Below are 22,054 nucleotides of genomic sequence, written 5' to 3' on the forward strand. Positions count from 1 at the left end.
TTGTGAATGTATTATATGTGTAACTAGAAAGATACATTAAACACACGTGTAATGTTGAAAACCTCAGTTAGGTGAGGGGAGCAAAAGAGGAAAATGCATTGAACAGTCTGTTTTTAAAGGATTCATTGAGATAAATTTTCTATGGTAAATTTAACTTGGTTAGTATTAACTAGGATAAATGACTTTATCATACTTAAGCCTTAACTGTATTTTTATATTGGTAGATTTATTTTAGTATGTAGGTTTTATTGTAAAGTTGTCCCTGATTTTTGCCATTGAAAAATATTTCTTCTGAGTTCACTTCCAAGATTTATCACTTTCTACTCTTCTTTTTGCAATATAATACTTTACATGTTCACATTTTTCCACATTCACATTCTTTTGTTATAAATTTTATACATTGTAGTGGATAATGAATAACTTCTTTATTTCCAGAATGTTTTAGTACTACTAATATTTTGTTCCCAAGGAGATAATTAATATGCTTGTAAAATTATGAACACCAAATTATGGTCCTATACACTTCAGGAAATTGTTTAAGAGGAGGAGGGGAAAAGAAACCTTAGGTTCAGAAGTTTTGGGATAAAAGATAGTAAATTGTTCTTATCAGGCCATTCAAAAACAAAAGGAGAACAATTAAAAGGATTTGAATTGCAAAGCACCCATCTTACCCTTTATAGTCTGTGTGTTTGCTTGTGTTTTGGTTTCTTGCTTTACTTTTAGGATATTTATAGAGTTCTTGGTTTTAACCATTCTTGATTTTACTAGTAAAAGCTAGTGTTGCATAAAAAAAAAAAACCTTGATTTGCCTTAAAAAAAAAAATTAGAGATACACTTTACCATGATTCTTTAAAAACCCAATCAGATATTTACTGCACTACCAGAAGGATCACTCTAATTTCTCAAAGGCAGAAATAGTGTCTTATTCATCCACATAAAAATAAGCTCATCCTTGCATGGAACAAGGTCGAGAAATATTTGTTGAATGAAATTTATCATACTGTACTATCTCCTAAAATTCAAGCATTTATTTATATTGTGACCAACTGGAATGTTACAAAAATAAAGCCAGATAATATTTCTACTATTATATTTACTTTTTCTCTAGATAAGTACTTTAAGAAATTATTTTTAAATATTTTTAAATAAAGAACCGCTTTTGTCTTTAAGTAATCAGCATCAAAGGATAGAATGTTATCTGCCAACACTTGCAAAATTTTGCTCATTGACCTCATTTTATCTCTTAAGAGGGAGTTCTACGTCTAAGAGAAATCATAGGGCACAGTAGACAAAATGACTTGATACACAGCCCACGTTAAGGCTTTCCTTAGCTCTGCTCCTAAACTTACCATTAGGAAGAACTTGGACATTTTTATTTATTGCCCTATATCACTTTTCCAAATTATAAAATCAGAAGCAGTGAAAGATCAATAAAATTGCATTATCATTTGATCATTTGATAATCACGATTTGGTAAAAATGATCATGTTACTGTAACACAGTTATGCTGATTATCTGCACTAAGGAACTAAATTCATGCATACCTGTAATAGGTGAAATGCATCCTTTCTGAATCTACTATTTCTCGTATTCTCTAAAGTCATGTAAAGCTCACAAAATAGTGGGGTTTTTTCCTTTTAAAAAGCAATCTAAAAATAAAATGTCAAAAACCTAGGAACGGTGTAGCTTAGTTCTATTTTTGGAGCATAAAAATGGAACTGCTCCGAAGTCTTCTTCCAACATTCCGCCAGATGTCTAGAAACAAATGCAAATTACTAACCTTTGTCTTTCAGTCAAAACACAACTCCTTTTCCTCTGAGCAAGCTCACATTGACCTCTTGGAATCCACTCACTTTCCTTCTCTGTCAGATTCCATCTTCCTCATTTTGCTTTTGTTTGCACCTAGATTCTTTGCATAGCTGAATGTTTAGAAGGATTCAAAACAGCCTTTTGTCAGAATTTATCTAATTCCTTACAATGCAGAGACATAGGAAAAAAAAGAACTGACACTTCTAACAGTTAAATGGCAAAACATACTTATAAACTCTATCTTACTTTATATGACAAACATTTTTCATATGTTATTTCATTTGATCCTCACAATTCCTAATGAATAGATCGTGCAGATGTCATTATCCTCATTTATTCTGTCGTAATCAAGAGCTAAACTCACAACCAAGACTTATGGTTCCAAACACAGCAGTTTTTCTCTTGTATATTGCATGATGTAAATGCCCCTTCTAAGGAATTCGGTGTTTCCATCAGATGGCTTTTAGGCCCTGGAGTACATCTAGCTAAAGAAACTAATTTAGGTTTTCTAATTTATTTAATCATTACCACATAATACTGACTTAATGAGATTGCAATTTGATGTCAAATGATCTATTAAAGAATTGTTCAGGCGGGGCGCGGTGGTTCACGCCTATAATCCCAGCACTTTGGGAGGCCGAGGTGAGTGGATCACGAGGTCAAAAGATTGAGACCATCCTGGTCAACATGGTGAAACCCCGTCTCTACTAAAAATACAAAAAATTGGCTGGGCATGGTGGCGCACGCCTGTAGTCCCAACTACTCGGGAGGCTGAGGCAGGAGAACGGCTTGAACCCAGGAGGCAGAGGTTGTGGTGAGCTGAGATCGCGCCATTGCACTCCAGCCTGGGTAACAAGAGCGAAACTCCGTCTCAAAAAAAAAAAAAAAAGAATTGATTATACATAGTGTTTTGTAGACCCAACTTGATCATTGCATACATAAACTAAAATTGTATCAGTGTCTACCATATAAGCATTCATTGATACATTTGCAAGAACTATTCATTTTTCAACTCTTTGTTCATTTGGTCTTATTCTTTGTTAAAACAGCTAAATATTATCTTCCTGGTGATCACATTGTGCAAAATGGTGAAGCATTCAAACACTTTGAAACCAGATTCTAGCAGGTTGGAAAACATTAAGTAAGTATTTTGTGTTTCAATTTTAATACTTGACAAACTAAGTAAAATATATTCTCCACAGGGAACACAGGGATTTCTACCTCTGTCAACTGTAAACGTTATTCAGAATGAAGTTTTATTGCCCTCAAGTTGAATCTCATTGTTACTATATCACTGACACTGGTCAAAAATTAGATAATAATTGCTGTCCTGATCTAGAGCCAATAAATTGTTTCAGTGGCTTTTGGAAATTCCATATTACTGTAGCAATTTCATTTGAATTTAAAATGCAGTTCAAAATGATTTTCCTATTTGCATGGCTGATATGATTATATTAAGTTTGTTTTGTTAAATGACTTTTTGCTTTAAGGATTCTGAGCAGTTTTCACTCCTAATCCTGTTTTCCTAAGAGAATTTACTCTATTACTATTGTTAACTGGAAGATTATCTGTTTTTTTCATGCTAATTAAACAAATATTTACTTTATCTTAATGTTGAATAAAAGCTGCAATATTCTATCAATGGAGAAAATGCTATCTAATTAACAAAAAAATGATAGCTGTTGTTTATTAAATCATGGAAACATTTTCAGTTATTTTAAAAATATGTGAGTCTTTTAAGTTAGAATTTGAGAAGGGATTATTCAAGTTGGTTATACTGTGATTGTAAAAAATACTTCTTTTAATGTCAAAAATGGCAGATCTATAGTAAGGGTAAATTGTTTTAAAAATTAGATTCTTTAGATAGGTTAGTACCAGCTTCATTGCATGTTGCATGGTAAGAGAGAGAGCTAATCTTTAGCATCTCTCTCTTTTCTTTCTTTTCCTCTTTCTGTCTTCTCATCTACACCAGTAATTACCGTGTTTGTGATGGCTACTATAATACGGACTTACCTGGGTAAGGCAGAACCCTACAATAACAAATTTATGGCATGATTTATATTTTTTACAAATCCGTCAATATCATGAATTGCCCTTAATTTTTATAATTATTTTGAAATATCTGATTTGCTGTAGTATTTTTAAACTATATAATATGCCTTTATTTTTTAACTGCTTGCCTCTGCATTTTGACTTTCCTAATTTTGACTAATTTATAAAATATATAAATGCTTTCTATTACTTTCTATTTTAATTCTGTCTAATAATTTTGTTTCTCTTTTCTGCTTATAATGCTTTCTAGCTATGAAGATAATAAGCCATTTATCAAGTAAGATCATTAGTTAGACATGGAATGCACTGACTTTAAATCCTTTTCATTCCGTCCTATTTTCTACAGTTCTTTTCTTCTTAAGCTATTCATGATGAAATCTCTCCAAAATTATTTTATTTTGAAGTTGTTCTCATGTTTTTGTCCCATTTCAGCTAGGCTTCTTCATGCTTTAGTTATAAAACCTTAGGTTCACCTAAGACTAGTTTATTAGAATCTGAAGTTTAGGTGTTAAGTGATTATCTGCCATTTAACCTTTCTGTATGTGTCACATTATTCAGTGTCATGTGAGTACACCAGAGGAATAAAAATACAGGAGTAAATTAATTAAGCACTCCTTAATTTCTTTTACCAAAATGCACTTAAAATACAAAGTCATAGGGGATATATTACACCTTGTATTTTAATATAGTTTTGATACTTTGTTTATTCTGGAATAAGAAAAGGTCATACCTGCTGTTGCTGTTTTCACTGGAGGCTGCAGTACTAAATGCTATTGTTCTTTCTTAATCAGTGAAAGGTTAAAGCCAAAATGCTGTTGAATTTGAATGTGAACATAGAGAAAGTCAACTGCTACTACTGATATGTTAACATTTAAGCGTGATGCATGTTTTTTGCTCATTGAACCTGTTAAAAAAGTTCACTTTATTTTTCCAGGTCTTGGGTGCTTGGCGCTTTTGCTCTTCTGTGTCTTCTTGGCCTCACCTGGTCATTTGGGTTGCTTTTTATTAATGAGGAGACTATTGTGATGGCATATCTCTTCACCATATTTAATGCTTTCCAGGGAGTGTTCATTTTCATCTTTCACTGTGCTCTCCAAAAGAAAGTAAGTAATTGAAAACACCTAGGGGCTCAGATTACTCATTCTTTGATTTGAATATAATAGGTATAATAAAGAAGATTTTAATTTACAGCTGGCATGTTGTTAAAAGAGCATCATATTTTTAATTATAAGTTAATACCTGTCTAAAAATTTAGGCTTCATCTATAAAATAATACCAGTCATTTTCTGGATCTCAGTTTGGGAATATTATAAACTAGATACTCAGGTTAAGATTTCTTCCTTGCTTGTAGTTTCTATAAAATGCTAGGTAGAAAGGTATATGAGGTAAATAAACTCATTCTTTGCTTACTAAAGGCAATGCAGTGGTCCACAATTTAATTGAGTATAAGGGAGTATAAGGATAAATGTTAATTTTTAAAGCACCAGACACAAAAATATTAATATTACCTTTTGAGTAATTTTAAAGGGTCTAAAAATCAATAATTTAGTACCCTACATTTTACTTACTATTTTGCCCTGGTTTTATGTTAAGTGGAGTCAGCAAAAATGATTCAAAACTTACAATGAAAAGCTTAAACTGTAGCAAGAAGATGTAAACCTAAGGGAATTGCTTAGGGTCTATTTAAGTGTAAGATTTCCATACCTTTCACTAGGTATCACCCTTTCTCTGCCTACATATCTAATGTAGTCATTTTATTCTGTTATTAGTAGTTGGTCACTAAATTGAACAGAGAAACAGAATTGTGAAAGTGAAAACTATTATGTTTTCAGTCCTGACAAGATGATAGTGTTGTTACTTCCATCAGTTTTGAATAAGCTATAATTTTGAGATAATGACAGTGGAATGTGCAATACTGACAGATAATGTACATTCACAGCAATATAGGCATTAGGCAAAAACCAACACTGGAAGGTATTATTTGGATAAAATACCATTTTGATTGCCATTGTCTTGGTTATACAGCGTTTCATAGCAGTTAACAGCCATTAAATGTGTTGAGATTTTTTGTGAGGTATGATGTGTTATTTAATAACAATGAACTTTAACTTTCTAAACATTGCACAGGGGTAACCTTCATAACTACTTTGGCTTTTATATATTTCCTACATAAATGAGCATTTTGCATACAGGCATATTATTGTATATTCATAATTTTTGTGCTGTTGTGCCAAACATCTTTGACACAAAGCGTAGACACAGCAGAAAAGGAGTGAGGTAGTCATTATTTCCTCGTATAGTTATGTGTATTAGGTGGACTAGGAAAGTCTTTGCTTTTTAGATTAACAGTTAGATTTTAAAAGCATGATGTTATACTTCAAAAGAAGTATAACTTAGTTTGGATATGTCCAGTTGGGTACGCCAGGATGAGCTGTTAAGAATATGATATAAAATGGTTGAGTTAAAATCTTGGTTTTTACTGCTTGAATGAGCATATTCAGGGCAAGAAAACTCTTTCAAGGCTCAACCACATTTTATTTGTTCCAATAGGTATAATTAAATAAAGCTAAAAAGGTGAAAATTCAAGTGCACTTAGATGTAAAAGGTCATCTAGTGATTTTAATTTTCTAATTTTGCAAAGAATAAGTGTCAAAGTCATGGTCTTTACCGGCAGTTACTGCACATAGACCCCTGAGTTGAGGGAAAGCCTTTGAGTGTTTTTGTAACCTATTAGAAAAAAATGTTTCCTTATTCAGTTTCTTCTTGTCTGTCTTGTAATTTCACAGTGTGGCTCTAATCCACCAGAAAACGTGTATATTCCAGTATAGCTACTACAGTCCGGCAACCTCTACTTCTTTTCTTAATTCTGTACCACTGCTGTAGATGGGGTCCTATTATTTAGCAGTTGTTCGGACTTCACTTTTTTAAGTTTAATTAAAACTATTTTAGACCTAACAACTTTCTGTTGTATTCACATATTCAAGCTTCAGGGGAAAAGGGAAATTACATGGGTAACTCATTAATGTGAATGGAAATTGCATAAATAGTTCCCTTATGTGCTAATGAAGTGAATAGACATCTTAGACTCTCTACACTAAATGTTAAAGCTAGACACATCAGAAAATGAAGAAAACATTCCATCCTAATTAGTGGCAAATGTATCAAGGTACTTGTTTTCTTTATTCTTGTGCCAAAGTAGTCTTGTCATTATAAAGACCCATAGAACTATGCAATCCAGCAAAAGAGGTTTCTGTATTGACCTACTAAAAGGACGTGAAGCATAGAAAACTTAAATGACTGAATTACAGAGTAGTCAAATGTAATTAAGCAAGGTAAATAATACATTTTGTGTTTTTAGCATAAAATAAAAAATTTGAGTTACTATGTGTATAAGAGAATAAAACTAAATATATTATTATTCAATAACAGGACAGAAAGCATTTCTACATGTTATATCACATTTTAAAGATTCTACTAGCCAATCTAGTGGCCAGAGATACTTTTCTGATTACTATTTCAGTAATTTTAATTGAACTTGATTTTGCAAGTTTAATTTATTTTCTCCACGGGTCTTAGTGGAACTTTAATTCTTCTCGGTTGTCTTCACTGTTCATTTAATTAGGGAGAAGCAGGTATGTTCATATTAATCCCTTGGTTTCGTGATTATTCAATGCAGGTACGAAAAGAATATGGCAAGTGCTTCAGACACTCATACTGCTGTGGAGGCCTCCCAACTGAGAGTCCCCACAGTTCAGTGAAGGCATCAACCACCAGAACCAGTGCTCGGTATTCCTCTGGCACACAGGTAACAAAGAGTTTGACAGCATCTTTAATTAACCTTATTTATAGAAAGCCTACTGAGACATGTTCTGTTCAGAAGCACTAATTGTCTCCTCATTATAATGATCTAGATAGCAAATACTTGCATTTTTAGTATTTTGGTTTTAGTGTCTTCTTAAACATTTCTACAGTGTTTCTTTTTCTGTTAATGTCCTTTTTTGTGGAGAGTTAAGAAGCATATCATAATCATTTTATAGCCTAAGGCCATATAGCACAATGGTCGTAGCAGGCACTCAATAAACATATATTGAATAATCAGTTGTCTCCACTTTTTAAAAAAGACAATAAAATAACATGTTTTTAAGAGTGGAAGATTAAATACCCCTTAGTTGATTAATAAGTAAACAGTAGACATTGTTAGTTTTAGACCAGAAACAACACACATTCTTTTAAGGGTCACTAAATAATCCTACATAGGTTGCTTAAGGTAACTCTTTGTGTGCCTTTAATAGAGTAAGCTTGGGGAAACTAAAAAGCATATTTGTCTTGCTGTTTTGTATTAATAGAGTCGTATAAGAAGAATGTGGAATGACACTGTGAGAAAACAATCTGAATCTTCTTTTATCTCAGGTGACATCAATAGCACTTCAACACTTAATCAAGGTCAGTTATTGGGAAAATTTGAGTTATTACCATTTATTAAAGTACATGTAAATTCCTTTTATTCAATAATGTAAAGCAAAAAATATAATTTTAAACTGCATTAACAGGATGCAGCTCCAAGGTAATTATTGAAAATATACCTTGCCACAGATTAGAAATATTATCCTAGGGAGTACAGATTTATCCTTTCTGAACAAGACATTTATGAAAGTTTTTTTCAGAAAACATTAATAAAATTAGAATAATTACTATTCACATAAAATAGTACCATGGAAATTAAGTTTTTTAACCTTTCTTTCAAAAAATGAAAAATAAATGCTAAAAACATTGGTGGTAAATCTTCAGAAACAAAATAAAAATAAATGAAAGCTTATAAAGTAATTTTTTCTATATTATTTGATGTGTCTACAGTGGCAACTTTAAATTTACCAGATAAATCAATGCAGTTCTTAAAATATGCTGGGAAATGAAGTAATTTAGAAGAGTATATGCACACACATGTATTCTTGAATAAAAGCTTAGTACATTCCAATTTAGTATGAAAAATTATATGGTATTGTATGTATCCTTGGAAAGGTAATTTATAATGGTATTTTCAGTGTATAAGTACTGATTTGTAATACAAGTTAGAATTTATTACAATGAAATATAACGACATTTTTAAACTGTTGATGTTATTCTAGTGAGATTCTCATTTAAAACGAGAAAAGGAGTATGTATGGTAGCAATTCTAACCTGAATTTTAAGATACATTTATCCAAATTACATTAGCTATGCAAAACATAACAAGTATTTAAAAGTTTGTAATTTGTCTGTTAGAATGAAAGAAATGGGCATTTCTTCTGTTGCTTTGGTGTTTTACTTTATTCTGTTGGCTATCAAAAAGTAAATGCAATATTCAATGATTCATTTTTGAAACCTGGCAAATAAGATTACATAATGAAAATTCTTGTTATATAGAATTTGTGTATGGTCTAATAATTCACTGTACAGTCTTTTTTTTCTCAGCATGTGTGCTTTTGCATTTACTAAGAGCAGCTTTTTGCAGTGTGTCATACTTTCTACCTGTTTGTGAAAGTTGTTTTTCCTCCTGCTTGTATCAAAGTTGGTATTAACACAGATGTTTTCATGAGGGATAATCCCACACCTGTAAATTCTGAAAGTTTGAGAGTCCCTCTTCTGGGCCTCAGTGGTTATGTTTTTAATATTAAGCAGTAACATCTTGAAACATAATGTTGATCTCTATGCATTTAATTGCCATTTTTGTTTAACAGTGCCTTTGTATAAATTAGTAAATGTCATCCTGAGCAGGTGTTTACTTGGGGGATTTAGAAAGCACCTGTGAATTGCTGAAATTTAACTTCCCTCTCCCTTCTCTCCTTCAAATTAGTAGTTCAAATACAATCAGAATCAGCAGATTTTCCATTGCCAACTTGTCCACTACTCTTGATGAATATAAAAAAAAATACTTTACTACACCTGTAACACTAAAATAAGAGACTGATGTACTTTTGTCTGTTTTTTTGTTGTTTTTTTTTTTACTTTAGGAATGACTGGCAATTACCTACTAACAAACCCTCTTCTTCGACCCCACGGCACTAACAACCCCTATAACACATTGCTCGCTGAAACAGTTGTATGTAATGCCCCTTCAGCTCCTGTATTTAACTCACCAGGTGTGCTTTACTTACAAATAAAACTACTTTCTTTGCTGCTAAACAGAGATATGATCTTTGCCCTGTTTCTAAAATATTCAAGTTGCCATTTATTTATTATTACATTCTTAATTTCTCAGTTAAAAAAATTACGGTATTGCCTATGCCAGGCTTCTAAAACTGCACTATATTATAGTAAAATCTCAGTCATGATAGTATTTACAATAATTATCCATGTTTTTAACACAGGTGGCATAAATCTTAATATATTATTACAGGACTGACATCACATGGTCTGAGAGCCCATCTTCAAGATTTATATCATTTAGAGGTATCCTATCTATATAATATACTGTTCAGTTAATTCTAAAGCTTGCTGACAAAATTTGCTTCTGGAATGAATTAGCTAATGAAGATAATTTGGATGCCCAGCTATAGAAAACCACATTCAGCTTATCAATATATCCAAACTATAGTATAGTGCAGCTTTATGGTAGTTTTCTTTTTTCTTAAGAAAAATTTCAGAATAAAGTTAATATTAGTCAGCTTATATCTATAGTTTTTAATTGGGGGAGGGGGAAAGATTGCCACTAACCCTTCCTATATTACTATGATGTTTAATAGCTTATTTTCTTTTAAATAAAAGCATATATGTATATATAATAATAACGGAATTTTCAAGATTTTGGTAAAGTTTTTACGTAATTACTACTAGCATATAATCTTTATTATTAATATTTGCCGCTAAATTAAACACGGAACTTCGTTTCCATTTTTTTCTTAAAATTATTTTTTAATGTAACTGCAGCTTCTCTTTTCATTCTCTTGTTTTTTGTTTTTTTTTTTTCACTTTCCTTATGCTTTCCTCTAGCAACCTACAGAGAGACAAGTATGGGAGTAAAACTTAACTTTGCCTATCAAATGTAAATTTTTTCAGCATGATTTTTAACGGGCGCAATTAAAACATAACTAGCAGTCATGAAGTAGACTCAGCGGGCAAGTGGTTCACAATTTGCGATTAAAATGTTACCAAATTTAAACAGTACATCCATCTGTACTGCCTTTTGTCAGTAGAGGTCTGTAGCAAATGCTGTCCATACTTAAGTATACGCAATGCTGAAATAATTTGCTCTGTAAAGCCTGAAGTACTGTAAACCAAAATGCTTAATAATTGACTTATCATTTCTGCATTCCCACAGTAATCTTGCTACAGGCTGTCGAAAATCTTCAAGTGAATTACCTGAACTTGGGCAGAAAAAGATACCTCATCAAAACCAGTCAAAGATGTCTTAAATCTGCAGTATATCATAGAAAAGACCTTTTGGATTATATCCAGTTTATAGTGTTATATTTACCAAGCAATGATAAAAGAAAATTTTTGAAAACAGTGAACCTCTACAGAGGAAACAAATGCTAGCAAGTGAGCCATGTGTCACTCAGACCTTTAAGTGCCAGTTTTTTTTAGTAATCTTATAAAGATTAGAGCACATACATGGATTTATGAAGGTAGAGAATTGTATCGACCAAGTTAAAGGAAACCCTACAAATAACTCACAATATCATTTTGTTGCACATGGAACATGATACAAATTTATCAATTTTTTGGAAGTTGGGACAGTCTTTTGAAACAATAGAAATAACAAATATAATCTTCCCTCATTTTCTCATTTTTCTGCTAATGATAATTTGCCCAACAATTATCGGATATTTATTGGTCATGAAGTTTGTGTCAGGCAATACAGAGTTTTTTTCTGAAGGAAACTGCGTTTTCTAGGATATCTGCAGCTTTAAGAGTGGAGTGAGCACTAAAATGGGGAATTTCATATTTTTTTCCAAGAATTAAATTTTTTCCTAAACTCCTCCAAGCCTTGCATACAATGCAGCAGCCTCACAGTGGTCAGTTTCATTTCAGTAACATCATTTCATTCTTTTTTTTTTTTTACAGACCTATCTGTAGACTGTGATTTTTTTTTTCCTCTAGGATTTTGAGAATGAATAAACTAACTTGGCATGGTGCAGACCATTTAATTTTCTCTTGACTTTTTTTTTTCATTTGCTTGAGAAGCACTGTGATGTCTTAGTTTACATGTTTATGTGTCTGTAGAAAATACAACTCTGATTCAAATAGAGCATGTTACCATGTTTTTTTCCCCCTCCTAAACCTCTTTTCATGTCTTCAGCAGACTTATCCAGTCTTTCATTCCTTTAGAAATAAAAATATATTAGCCAAGGCTGACACCCTTCTCCCATTCCATAGTTAATATTTATTCTTGGTTTAATTTTTGTGACCCATACTTAAGAAATCTCTAACATTTCTGCGTTTGACCTCCATGGCCATGGTGTCTGTGGGCCAATCTTGTACAGTGGACTCTGCTGGTTCATTCGGTGCTGTCACTGTGACTGATGCAGACTGCAGGGCTGCAGGCAAACTTTGACCACTAGAAGCCTGGGGCCATTGCTATTAGAGAGATTATTAGTACTAAAAACTCAAAATAATAAATATTAAATGAAAAATAAAAGGCTGCTATTGCTGGTAATCTAATTTGTTGAACCCTTGCTCTGACTAAGTTGCTGAGAAGCTTAGAAATTCTTCATCATGTTACAATAAATCATTTTACTTTCTTTTATATATCAGCTACTCTTAGGCCAGATAGCCTGAGCAGACAGACATGATGTGAGTTGTCCAAAGTGAGTCATTCCACCTGCTGTCTATCGTGATGTTGGATGGTGCTTGTGGGCCCCTGGTCCAGTCAGTATGAGATGGCTGTCTTTGTTAACATGACTTCTTTGTATCTGTCCATGTTTTCATTCTTTTTTTCACTTCATCTCCAGAAAAAGGAAATGTTAGAATGTTGATTAAAAAGTTGCTTGCCAGTTATGTGGGTTTATGTTGTACATTTGCCTTTCAGTTTTGTATTGTGACTTATTCCTTTTTAATTTAGTGTTGTTTAGGACAAATTCTGTTAATTTTATTTTATAAACCATAGTCTTGTACTTTAAAATGTAAATGTCACTAATGAATTGCTTTGCATTAACTATGCAAGGGCATGGAGTGAAGTCTTCTTTGTGTCAGAGATTTGACCAAAATCAATTAATATCTACTGTCTCCCGAAATTGATAAAGTATTACTCTGTATGCCATTTTCCCTCCCCGGAAAACAGTATTATTTTTAACACTTTTTCCTGTTATCTAAGGGGTTGCAACTGTTTACAGTTGGGAATGCAGGAAAGCCTGGCACTTTTCAAGTGTAAGCTTTCAAATACAACTTTGTCCTGAACGACATTAAAAAGTTTTGTACGAAAGAAATAGAATTTCTTTGGAAAGGAATAGAGACATTAACGATAACTCCCCCTCTTCTGTTTCAGGACATTCACTGAACAATGCCAGGGATACAAGTGCCATGGATACTCTACCGCTAAATGGTAATTTTAACAACAGCTACTCGCTGCGCAAGGGTGACTATAGTGACAGCGTGCAAGTTGTGGACTGTGGACTAAGTCTGAATGATACTGCTTTTGAGAAAATGATCATTTCAGAATTAGTGCACAACAACTTACGGGGCAGCAACAAGACTCACAACCTTGAACTCACGCTACCAGTCAAACCTGTGATTGGAGGTAGCAGCAGTGAAGATGATGCTATTGTGGCAGATGCTTCATCTTTAATGCACAGTGACAACCCAGGGCTGGAGCTCCATCACAAAGAACTGGAGGCACCGCTTATTCCTCAGCGGACTCACTCCCTTCTGTACCAACCCCAGAAGAAAATGAAGTCCGAGGGAACTGACAGCTATGTCTCCCAGCTGACAGCAGAGGCTGAAGATCACCTACAGTCCCCCAACAGAGACTCTCTTTATACAAGCATGCCGAATCTTAGAGACTCTCCCTATCCAGAGAGCAGCCCTGACATGGAAGAAGACCTCTCTCCCTCCAGGAGGAGTGAGAATGAGGACATTTACTATAAAAGCATGCCAAATCTTGGAGCTGGCCATCAGCTTCAGATGTGCTACCAGATCAGCAGGGGCAATAGTGATGGTTATATAATCCCCATTAACAAAGAAGGGTGTATTCCAGAAGGAGATGTTAGAGAAGGACAAATGCAGCTGGTTACAAGTCTTTAATCATACAGCTAAGGAATCCCAAGGGCCACATGGAAGAAGACTCCATTGGCCCGACGCAGCTCCCTCAGACTTTGCTTGAAGAGATGACTCTGTTGACCTGTGGTTCTCCAGTGTAAAAAAGATGACTGAACCTTGCAGTTCTGTGAATTTTTATAAAACATACAAAAACTTTGTATATACACAGAGTATACTAAAATGAATTATTTGTTACAAAGAAAAGAGATGCCAACCAGGTATTTTAAGATTCTGCTGCTGTTTAGAGAAATTGTGAAACAAGCAAAACTTTTCAGCCATTTTACTGCAGCAGTCTGTGAACTAAATTTGTAAATATGGCTGCACCATTTTTGTAGGCCTGCATTGTATTATATACAAGACGTAGGCTTTAAAATCCTGTGGGACAAATTTACTGTACCTTACTATTCCTGACAAGACTTGGAAAAGCAGGAGAGATATTCTGCATCAGTTTGCAGTTCACTGCAAATCTTTTACATTAAGGCAAAGATTGAAAACATGCTTAACCACTAGCAATCAAGCCACAGGCCTTATTTCATATGTTTCCTCAACTGTACAATGAACTATTCTCATGAAAAATGGCTAAAGAAATTATATTTTGTTCTATTGCTAGGGTAAAATAAATACATTTGTGTCCAACTGAAATATAATTGTCATTAAAATAATTTTAAAGAGTGAAGAAAATATTGTGAAAAGCTCTTGGTTGCACATGTTATGAAATGTTTTTTCTTATACTTTGTCATGGTAAGTTCTACCCATTTTCACTTCTTTTCCACTGTACACAGTGTTCTGCTTTGACAAGTTAGTCTTTATTACTTACATTTAAATTTCTTATTGCCAAAAGAACGTGTTTATGGGGAGGAAAAAAAAAACTCTTTTTTGAAGCCAGTTATGCCATGCCTTGCACAAAAGTGGTGAAATCTAGGAAAGATTGTGTGTCACTCCTCTGTTTATTATTGAATAGAGGGCAAAGAGGGCACTGGGCACTTCTCACAAACTTTCTAGTGAACAAACGGTGCCTATTCTTTTTTAAAAAAATAAAATAAAACACAAATATTACTCTTCCATATTCCTTCTGCCTATATTTAGTAATTTATTTTATGATAAAATTCTAATGAAATGTAAATTGTTTCAGCAAAACTCTGCTTTTCTTTTCATCCCTTTGTGTAAACCTGTTAATAATGAGCCCATCACTAATATCCACTGTAAAGTTTAACACGGTTTGACAGTAAATAAATGTGAATTTTTTCAAGTAGTCAACATGTGAACTCTTATGTATGGTACATAATTGGCTTTAACACATCGGCCCTTTCCCACCCCTTCCCACCTTGGTTTAGGTAACTTCATGCCAAAACCCGTGGATATATGAAAGAAAACAATTAAGTTGTCTATTTGTTCTTTATGCTCAAAAGGATACATGTCTTCTAATTACCTACTACATATGCACAAAGTCTGTTAAATAAGTTTTACGAGGGAGATATTCTGAAAGCCTTTTTATTTGTTGCAGTGTACCAGGACTAAAAAAAGAAGGGTTGGAAGTTCAACCATTAAGTCTTGGCATCATAAAAAGTTAATTTTTTGAACTGATTTTTCAGCAATATTGGGAAATTTCTAAAACACGCTTTAAGGATTATAAATATCCCTACAGAGAGCTGTGAATAACAGTATTCATTACCCTTGAACAGTTTTAATCCAAGTTCAAAAATCATATAATTGAATATCAAGAAATAGATGTTTTCTGTTGGTATCATAAGCATTTATACACAATTATTCTAAAGCTTAATGGTTCTAATTCTCAAATACCACCAACTTAGAAATCACTTTTATGTGGACACACTCATGCCTATTGAGTTTAAAAAGAGGAATGAGACTTAAAAATTAAGTGCACATATATATATGTGTGTGTGTGTGTGTGTGTGTGTATATATTTCGGGAAACAGAGTCGCTCTCTGTCACCCAGGCTCTACCTTCCAGGTTCAAGCGATTCTTGTGCCTCAGCCTCCCAAGTAACTGGGATTACAGGTGTGCGCCACCACACCCAGCTAATTTTTTTTATTTGTAGTAGAGACAGGGTTTCTCCATGTTGGCCAGGCTGGTCTCCAACCCCTGGCCTTAAGTGATCTGCCCATCTCTGCCTCTTAAAGTGCTGAGATTACAGGCATGAGCCACTGCACTCAGCCAGCAGTCTGCCCTGAGTATATATTTATATGTCTAAATATGGATATGGCAAGGCAGACTAATTAATGAAGCATTTTAAACATTTAATAAGGTAAAAATGCATATTCACATACAATTAATACCTAAGAAGTTGAAGATTGACTCTTAAGAAATTGTAATAATTTTCAGATTTAACAATCCTCTGAGAAGGGTACTCATTTCTTTGGTTAAAATTCTTCAGGGATTTATGAAACTTTTTTTGTTAAAGGAGAGCAATAGATAATCAAATATTTTAATTTTCTATCTTGTTATACTTTTTAATGCCTAGAACCGTGTGGTATTGTGTGATGGGTACTTTCTAGTATACCAGCTGCCTAGAGTCAGGCTTGTTCAGTAATAAATTTGTTAAAGGCAACCGCTGATTATTCAGTTCGTCCTATTTCTTTCTCTTGAGGCAGTTCTCAAAACTCTAATTTAAAAGACATGAATGGTGCATAATACCTAAATGGCTAATGTTCTCTAACAACTTTATCCAATGGATTCAATTTGGAAGCTGTAATTCATTTTTGGCATCGAAGAATCATTTTTAAAGCATTTATTTTCAAAATGCATAAATGTTGCTTTAAATTCCATCTAGAAATCCCTGTAGTACAAGGTAGTTTCTTAGGTTTAAAATTATTAATCTACTGAATGTTTTAATGCAGATGCATTGTGGTATTTATTAGCCCAGTTTCTTTGGGTCTGCTCAGGCTTCACCTGAATGTACAGTTTTCACGTTCTTGATTGTTTCTCTTTGTGATAGTCACAACTGTGAACTTATAAAGTCATTTTATTATAGTTCTTCCTAGTGACATTCACTTTGTTAGTCTTTTTTAAACAAAATAATAATAATAATGGTATCTTGCTATGTTGTCCAGACTGGTCTCTAACTCCTGGTCTTAAGCAGTCCTCCCACTTGGACCTCCCAAAGTGTTAGGATCACAGGCGTCAGCCACTGCGTGCAGCATTAGTCTATTCACAATAAGGGTGTTTGTGTCCATTTGTTTTAGATGTGACTAAAGGTTAGTCCAGAGAGACCTTCTCTTGGTTCTTTAAAAAAACCGCTGTTCTATTTGCAAAACAAACAAACAGAAAACCCACTTACAGCTTATGCCTTTATATATTTTCATCTTAAAGGCTTTTATTTCATTTATGCATAAGAGAATTCATACAAATCTATGAATCACTTAGATATGGCCTCAGTTTCCACTTGGGTACTGACATACAGTATTTTTACCAGTAAAACAACATTATTTGACAGAAAATCACTCTCTTCCTAAAAAAAAGAGAAGCATGCACAAATTCATTGCTAAATAAGAAAAAATCATGTGCACTTGTTTTATGGATGTATTTAGGATGCCTTATGTATTTATTTCAATGAAAAATGTATTTTTCCCTCAATTCAACATTGAACCTCAGGCTTAAAACTAACCTTTAATGTCCTCTTCTGGGATGGAGTTTTGTAAACAATTTTAACTCAGTAAGTTACAACCTTCTAAGTAGGAAAACTTGAAGAAATGCGTACTAGTTGAATTTTTGAAATGAAAATAGCTCTTTGTATTTTCTCAATACTGAAATCTTTAAAGCCAGTACTTCCTGCAGTATTTTACAAATAAAACTTAGTACCAAGAGTTCACATAATCCTGTGTTCCAGATAATTCTCTTTTCACGATATTAGTTCATTAAATCTCAAATGTCAGCATGAAAATTTATTGGCGTGTTGAATGTCGATGAGAATTGCTTCTCAGCATAATAAAATTAGCTGTGATTTTGTTTTTTTGGTGAAAATGCCATATCGCATGCTTCATGCTAGTGAGCATCAAGTTGATTTGGAGTAGTCCTTAAATAGCATGTAGCGGGAGACTGGAAGCATTAGTGTTAAAGAATGAGTGATTAGTAGTGGGTTTGCAGGTTAATTCATGACAGCCTTAATCATCATTTGAATGGTTTGGAATTAGAAATCTCTGTTATGTCAGTTTTATTCTTTCTCCAAATGATTGTAGAAATGCATTGTGTTAGTTAAATGCACCAAGCAGAAAATTTTGAATGTTTAAGAAGGTTATCGAGCCAGGTGGCTCATGCCTATAATCCAAGCACTTCGGGAAGCGGAGGTGGGTGGATCACCTGAATCGAGACCAGCTCAGCTAAATGGTGAAACCCCATCTCTACTAAAAATACAATATTAGCTGGGTTTGGTGGTGCATGCCTGTAATCCCAGCTACTCGGGAGGCTGAAGCAGGAGAATTGCTTGAACCCGGGAGACGGTGGTGGCAGTGAGCCAGGATTGCGCCACTGCACTCCAGCCTGGGTGACAGAGTGAGACTCCGTCTCCCCCCCACCCAAAAGAAGGATATCACATTTTTAATCAAAATGTACTTTATACATATTACTGACACCTTGTTATACAATGTATGGGACCTATGGGAACTCCTGGAAGTTATCTGAGTTCATTTCAAGGCACTATGGCCACCAAGCTTTCAATGCCAGCGTAACATGTCTGTCGGCATTAATAATAAGCTGTAAGTGCACCATGTAATTAGGCTAATTAAATGTACACAAACATTTTTCAAATATTAGCAATAGACCACTCCTAATCTCTTAATAAGGCTTCTCTGGAGTCTTCTTCCCTTTCCTGATGGCATTACTTTTACTGAGTGTTCAGTTTCTCAGAGGCCTCGAGAGGCCAGTGTGATTTTTAAAGCCTACTGTTTTTTACTGGTGAAAATTTTCTGAATTAATATATTGTGAAATGCTGTTAGGTATACTGGCATTTAACATTATAGATCACAATAAAGTAAGAAACAACAAAAACAGGTAACTTAATACAGTTGAGCTCACCAAAATCATTACCTGCTGTGGGAGAAGAATACTGCCCCATGAATCTTTCACACATTTCTCTATCATGTACTTACCAAAGCTGTAAGACCGAAATCTCTTAGAAATGTTTAAAAGACACAGTTAATCTGAAGCAAGCCAGTGTTGTGTGAGCATAAGAGACTAGCGATGAATTATCAGTTGATGAATGGTTTTCTGAATATGTTTTTCACAAGCATTTTTAAATCAAATGTTAGAACTAAGCTTTTTTAAAAGCATTGTGGAAATCACGGGAACATGGTTTTCTCGTTTGATTTTATTAGGCAAAAATGACTGATGGTTTGATACTATTAGAAAGGCTGACAGCTACTATATAGAACCACTCAGGAACAATAATGATAGGTATCAACGATATTGATTAGATGAAAGATTCATTTATGTTTTTCTGCTGAAATATCAATCTTAATAAATAGATGGCTTTTAAACCAAAACGTAGTACTAGCATACAGTAAATTCTTTTAACTATGTAATAAAGGGAGCTACAAAACAAGGATTGCTGTCAAGTCTTTTTGAAGATATCTCAGACTAAATGATTCTGTCCCATTCACTAATTTTGCACAGTACAACAGAAATAAAAGCGCCAGCACCTACCTTTTGACAGATTCTTAAATATGTGCCAGATTCTGTACAAAGTGTTGTTGCTTTATTGCGCTTAATCCTCATTCTTTGAGTAGGGTATTAATTATCTATGTTTTGCAAAGAAGAAAAATAGTTTGCTCAAGGTCTCACAGCTGGTAAGTGGCAGAACCTTCACTGGAATGATTTATCTTTGACTGCATAGTGAGCATTTAACCAATATGTGTCACCTCTGGTTTTACTTGGAGTTCCAAGAATGTTCTTTATGCATCATAGACTCTGTCTCTGCTGCCAGTCATAAAGGGTATTTTGTTGCTTTTGAGTCTATAGAGAAAAATATAAAGGGAATGAAGGAAAGAAGTTAACTTAAGCCCAAGTGTTTCAGAAGAAGAAACCCCTGGTAAAAGATAATCTATTTACCTCTAAAAGGTAAATCTTAGCAGAAGTGGGCCCAGTAGATTGGGTGGTAGTCCTATGTAAAGTTTATTGTTTATTGGTTACTAATTTGTCCCCTTCGGAGAAAACTTATAAGGGTATCAGGAGGGAGTTTGTAGTGGGGGGAAAAAGAATCAAAAGATTTCGATTTAGGACATCCAAATTCTAGTTCTCAGCTAAAAAGAATACTGGTTTACCCAGTCAGTAGTGGGACCAGTACCCTCAAAAAATGAGAATCAATAAGTATTTGGTTTTTATTTCCTGGTATAACTAAGCCATAACAACAGCAAAAAAAGTTTTTAAGCCATGTAGAAAATAAAAATTTTACAGTTTCCTTACATTCTGTTTTTTTGAGAGAGTCAACGTGTCGCCTAGACTGGAATGCGGTGGCGTGGTCTCAGCTCACTGCAACCTCTGCCTTTCAGGTTCAAGAGATTCTCCTGCCCCAGCCTCCTGAGTAGCTGGGATTACAGGCATGTAAACACTGTTCAGTTCTGCCTCTGGAGACAGTCTGGCCCACCTAGAGACCCCGGGAGTTCTACAGCAGTTATTAACACCAAAAAGCCATGTGCACCGACTGCTGCTGTACCTGACATCACAGAGGTAAAAGAAGAGTCCCTAAGGAATTTGACTTTGTACTCCAGGCTCCTGTCCAAGACGCACACTGCCTCTGCTGGCCACTCCACCTGAGGCCTAGGTGAATTGCCCTGTTGGTGCCATTTATTTCTGTCTCTGGCCCCGGCCTGCCTTCCTGCATTCTTTACTTTCTCTTTCTTTCCTCTTCAAGCTTTTTGTTTTCTATTAATTTTATTCTGATTCGTAAATGTTTATTTGATTTTAAAAACTAATTTCGCTCCTAATCACATCTATGTTTGCATATCATCTTTTTATTTTAAGAATTTAGCCTTTTTTTTCTTATTGGTATATACATATATATTTAGTCTGTTAGTTTCTTCTTTCGTCTCATTGCTTTCTGACCTCAGATGCTTTTTTGAAAAAGCTCACATAATTTATATATTATTTTTTAGTATTAACATTTAATCTTTATTGGAATACAAGCTTGTTTATATTTTAATTTCTTCTTAATTCTACTTTTGAAATTTCTTCTTTTATTTTTGCCCTTCACATTCTTTAAAAATAAAAAGGTCCCTCTGTGTTTTATTTTTTATTTTTCTTTGAACGTTCTTTTTCTCCAGTCAGCCTGAGGTATGGCCACAAAGACGGTAGCATTGAGAAAGAGGCTTCTGCATTTCAGTCCTGCATGTAATCTGAGTGCCATGCAAGGCGGGAGGCCACTTGAAGGTTTAGAAGCCACACAGAAGGAATCCAGAGAGACAAGCAGGGTAGAGAATAGGACACACACAGGGAGGTGATTTCAAGTCTAGTCTAGTCCTGTGTCATTCACAATGACATTTTTATGATTTTTCTCTAATCCTTTTCTGTTATCTTGCCTACATCTAACTCAACAGTAAATGTTTAGCATTTTATCCCCATTGGGTCTTTTGAAAAGAGTCATCTTAACAACGCTTTCCTTTCCATAGCCATTTAATCAGTTTACATAATATTTAATGAAACTTTATAATTAAAATAGCAGCTGGCCAGGCATGGTGGCTCATACCTGTAATCCCAACACTTTGGAAGGCAGAGACAGGAGGGTTGCTTGAGCCCAAGATTTCAAGACTGACCCTGTCCATAGATAGATAGACAGATAGATAAAATTAGCTGGGCATGGTGGCTTATACCTATGGGCTCAGCTACTTGGGATGCTGAAGCAGGAGAATCACTTGAACCCGGAGGTCAAGGCTGCAGTGAGCCATGATCGCCCCAGTGCACTCCAGCCTGGGCAACAGAGTGAGAGCCTGTTTTAACAACAACAATTACA

General features: G+C 34.3%; 1 protein-coding gene across 50 annotated transcripts in view; it reads left to right on the plus strand.

The window, feature by feature from the left end:
* ADGRL2 (adhesion G protein-coupled receptor L2) overlaps positions 1–15,346 on the plus strand; it is a 678,326-nt gene extending 662,980 nt beyond the window's left edge. For 10 of the 50 annotated variants that reach the window (XM_078332297.1, XM_078332298.1, XM_078332299.1 and 7 more), the window contains 9 exons: positions 2,859–2,950; positions 3,782–3,826; positions 4,112–4,138; positions 4,796–4,964; positions 7,538–7,666; positions 8,208–8,304; positions 9,852–9,980; positions 10,831–10,848; positions 13,325–15,346. In XM_078332297.1, coding sequence (XP_078188423.1) covers positions 2,859–2,950; positions 3,782–3,826; positions 4,112–4,138; positions 4,796–4,964; positions 7,538–7,666; positions 8,208–8,304; positions 9,852–9,980; positions 10,831–10,848; positions 13,325–14,079 — 1,461 coding nt within the window. In that variant the 3' untranslated portion in view covers positions 14,080–15,346. Of the gene's footprint in view, positions 1–2,858; positions 2,951–3,781; positions 3,827–4,111; positions 4,139–4,795; positions 4,965–7,537; positions 7,667–8,207; positions 8,305–9,851; positions 9,981–10,208; positions 10,291–10,830; positions 10,849–12,594; positions 12,648–13,324 lie in introns of all 50 variants that reach the window. The other 40 variants (XM_078332319.1, XM_054236484.2, XM_054236479.2 and 37 more) reach the window with 13 other exon arrangements.
* Positions 15,347–22,054: the final 6,708 nt, after the last annotated feature.

Source organism: Callithrix jacchus, chromosome 7 (genome assembly GCF_049354715.1).
Source record: "Callithrix jacchus isolate 240 chromosome 7, calJac240_pri, whole genome shotgun sequence".
In the NCBI taxonomy this organism is placed as follows: Eukaryota; Metazoa; Chordata; class Mammalia; order Primates; family Cebidae; genus Callithrix; species Callithrix jacchus.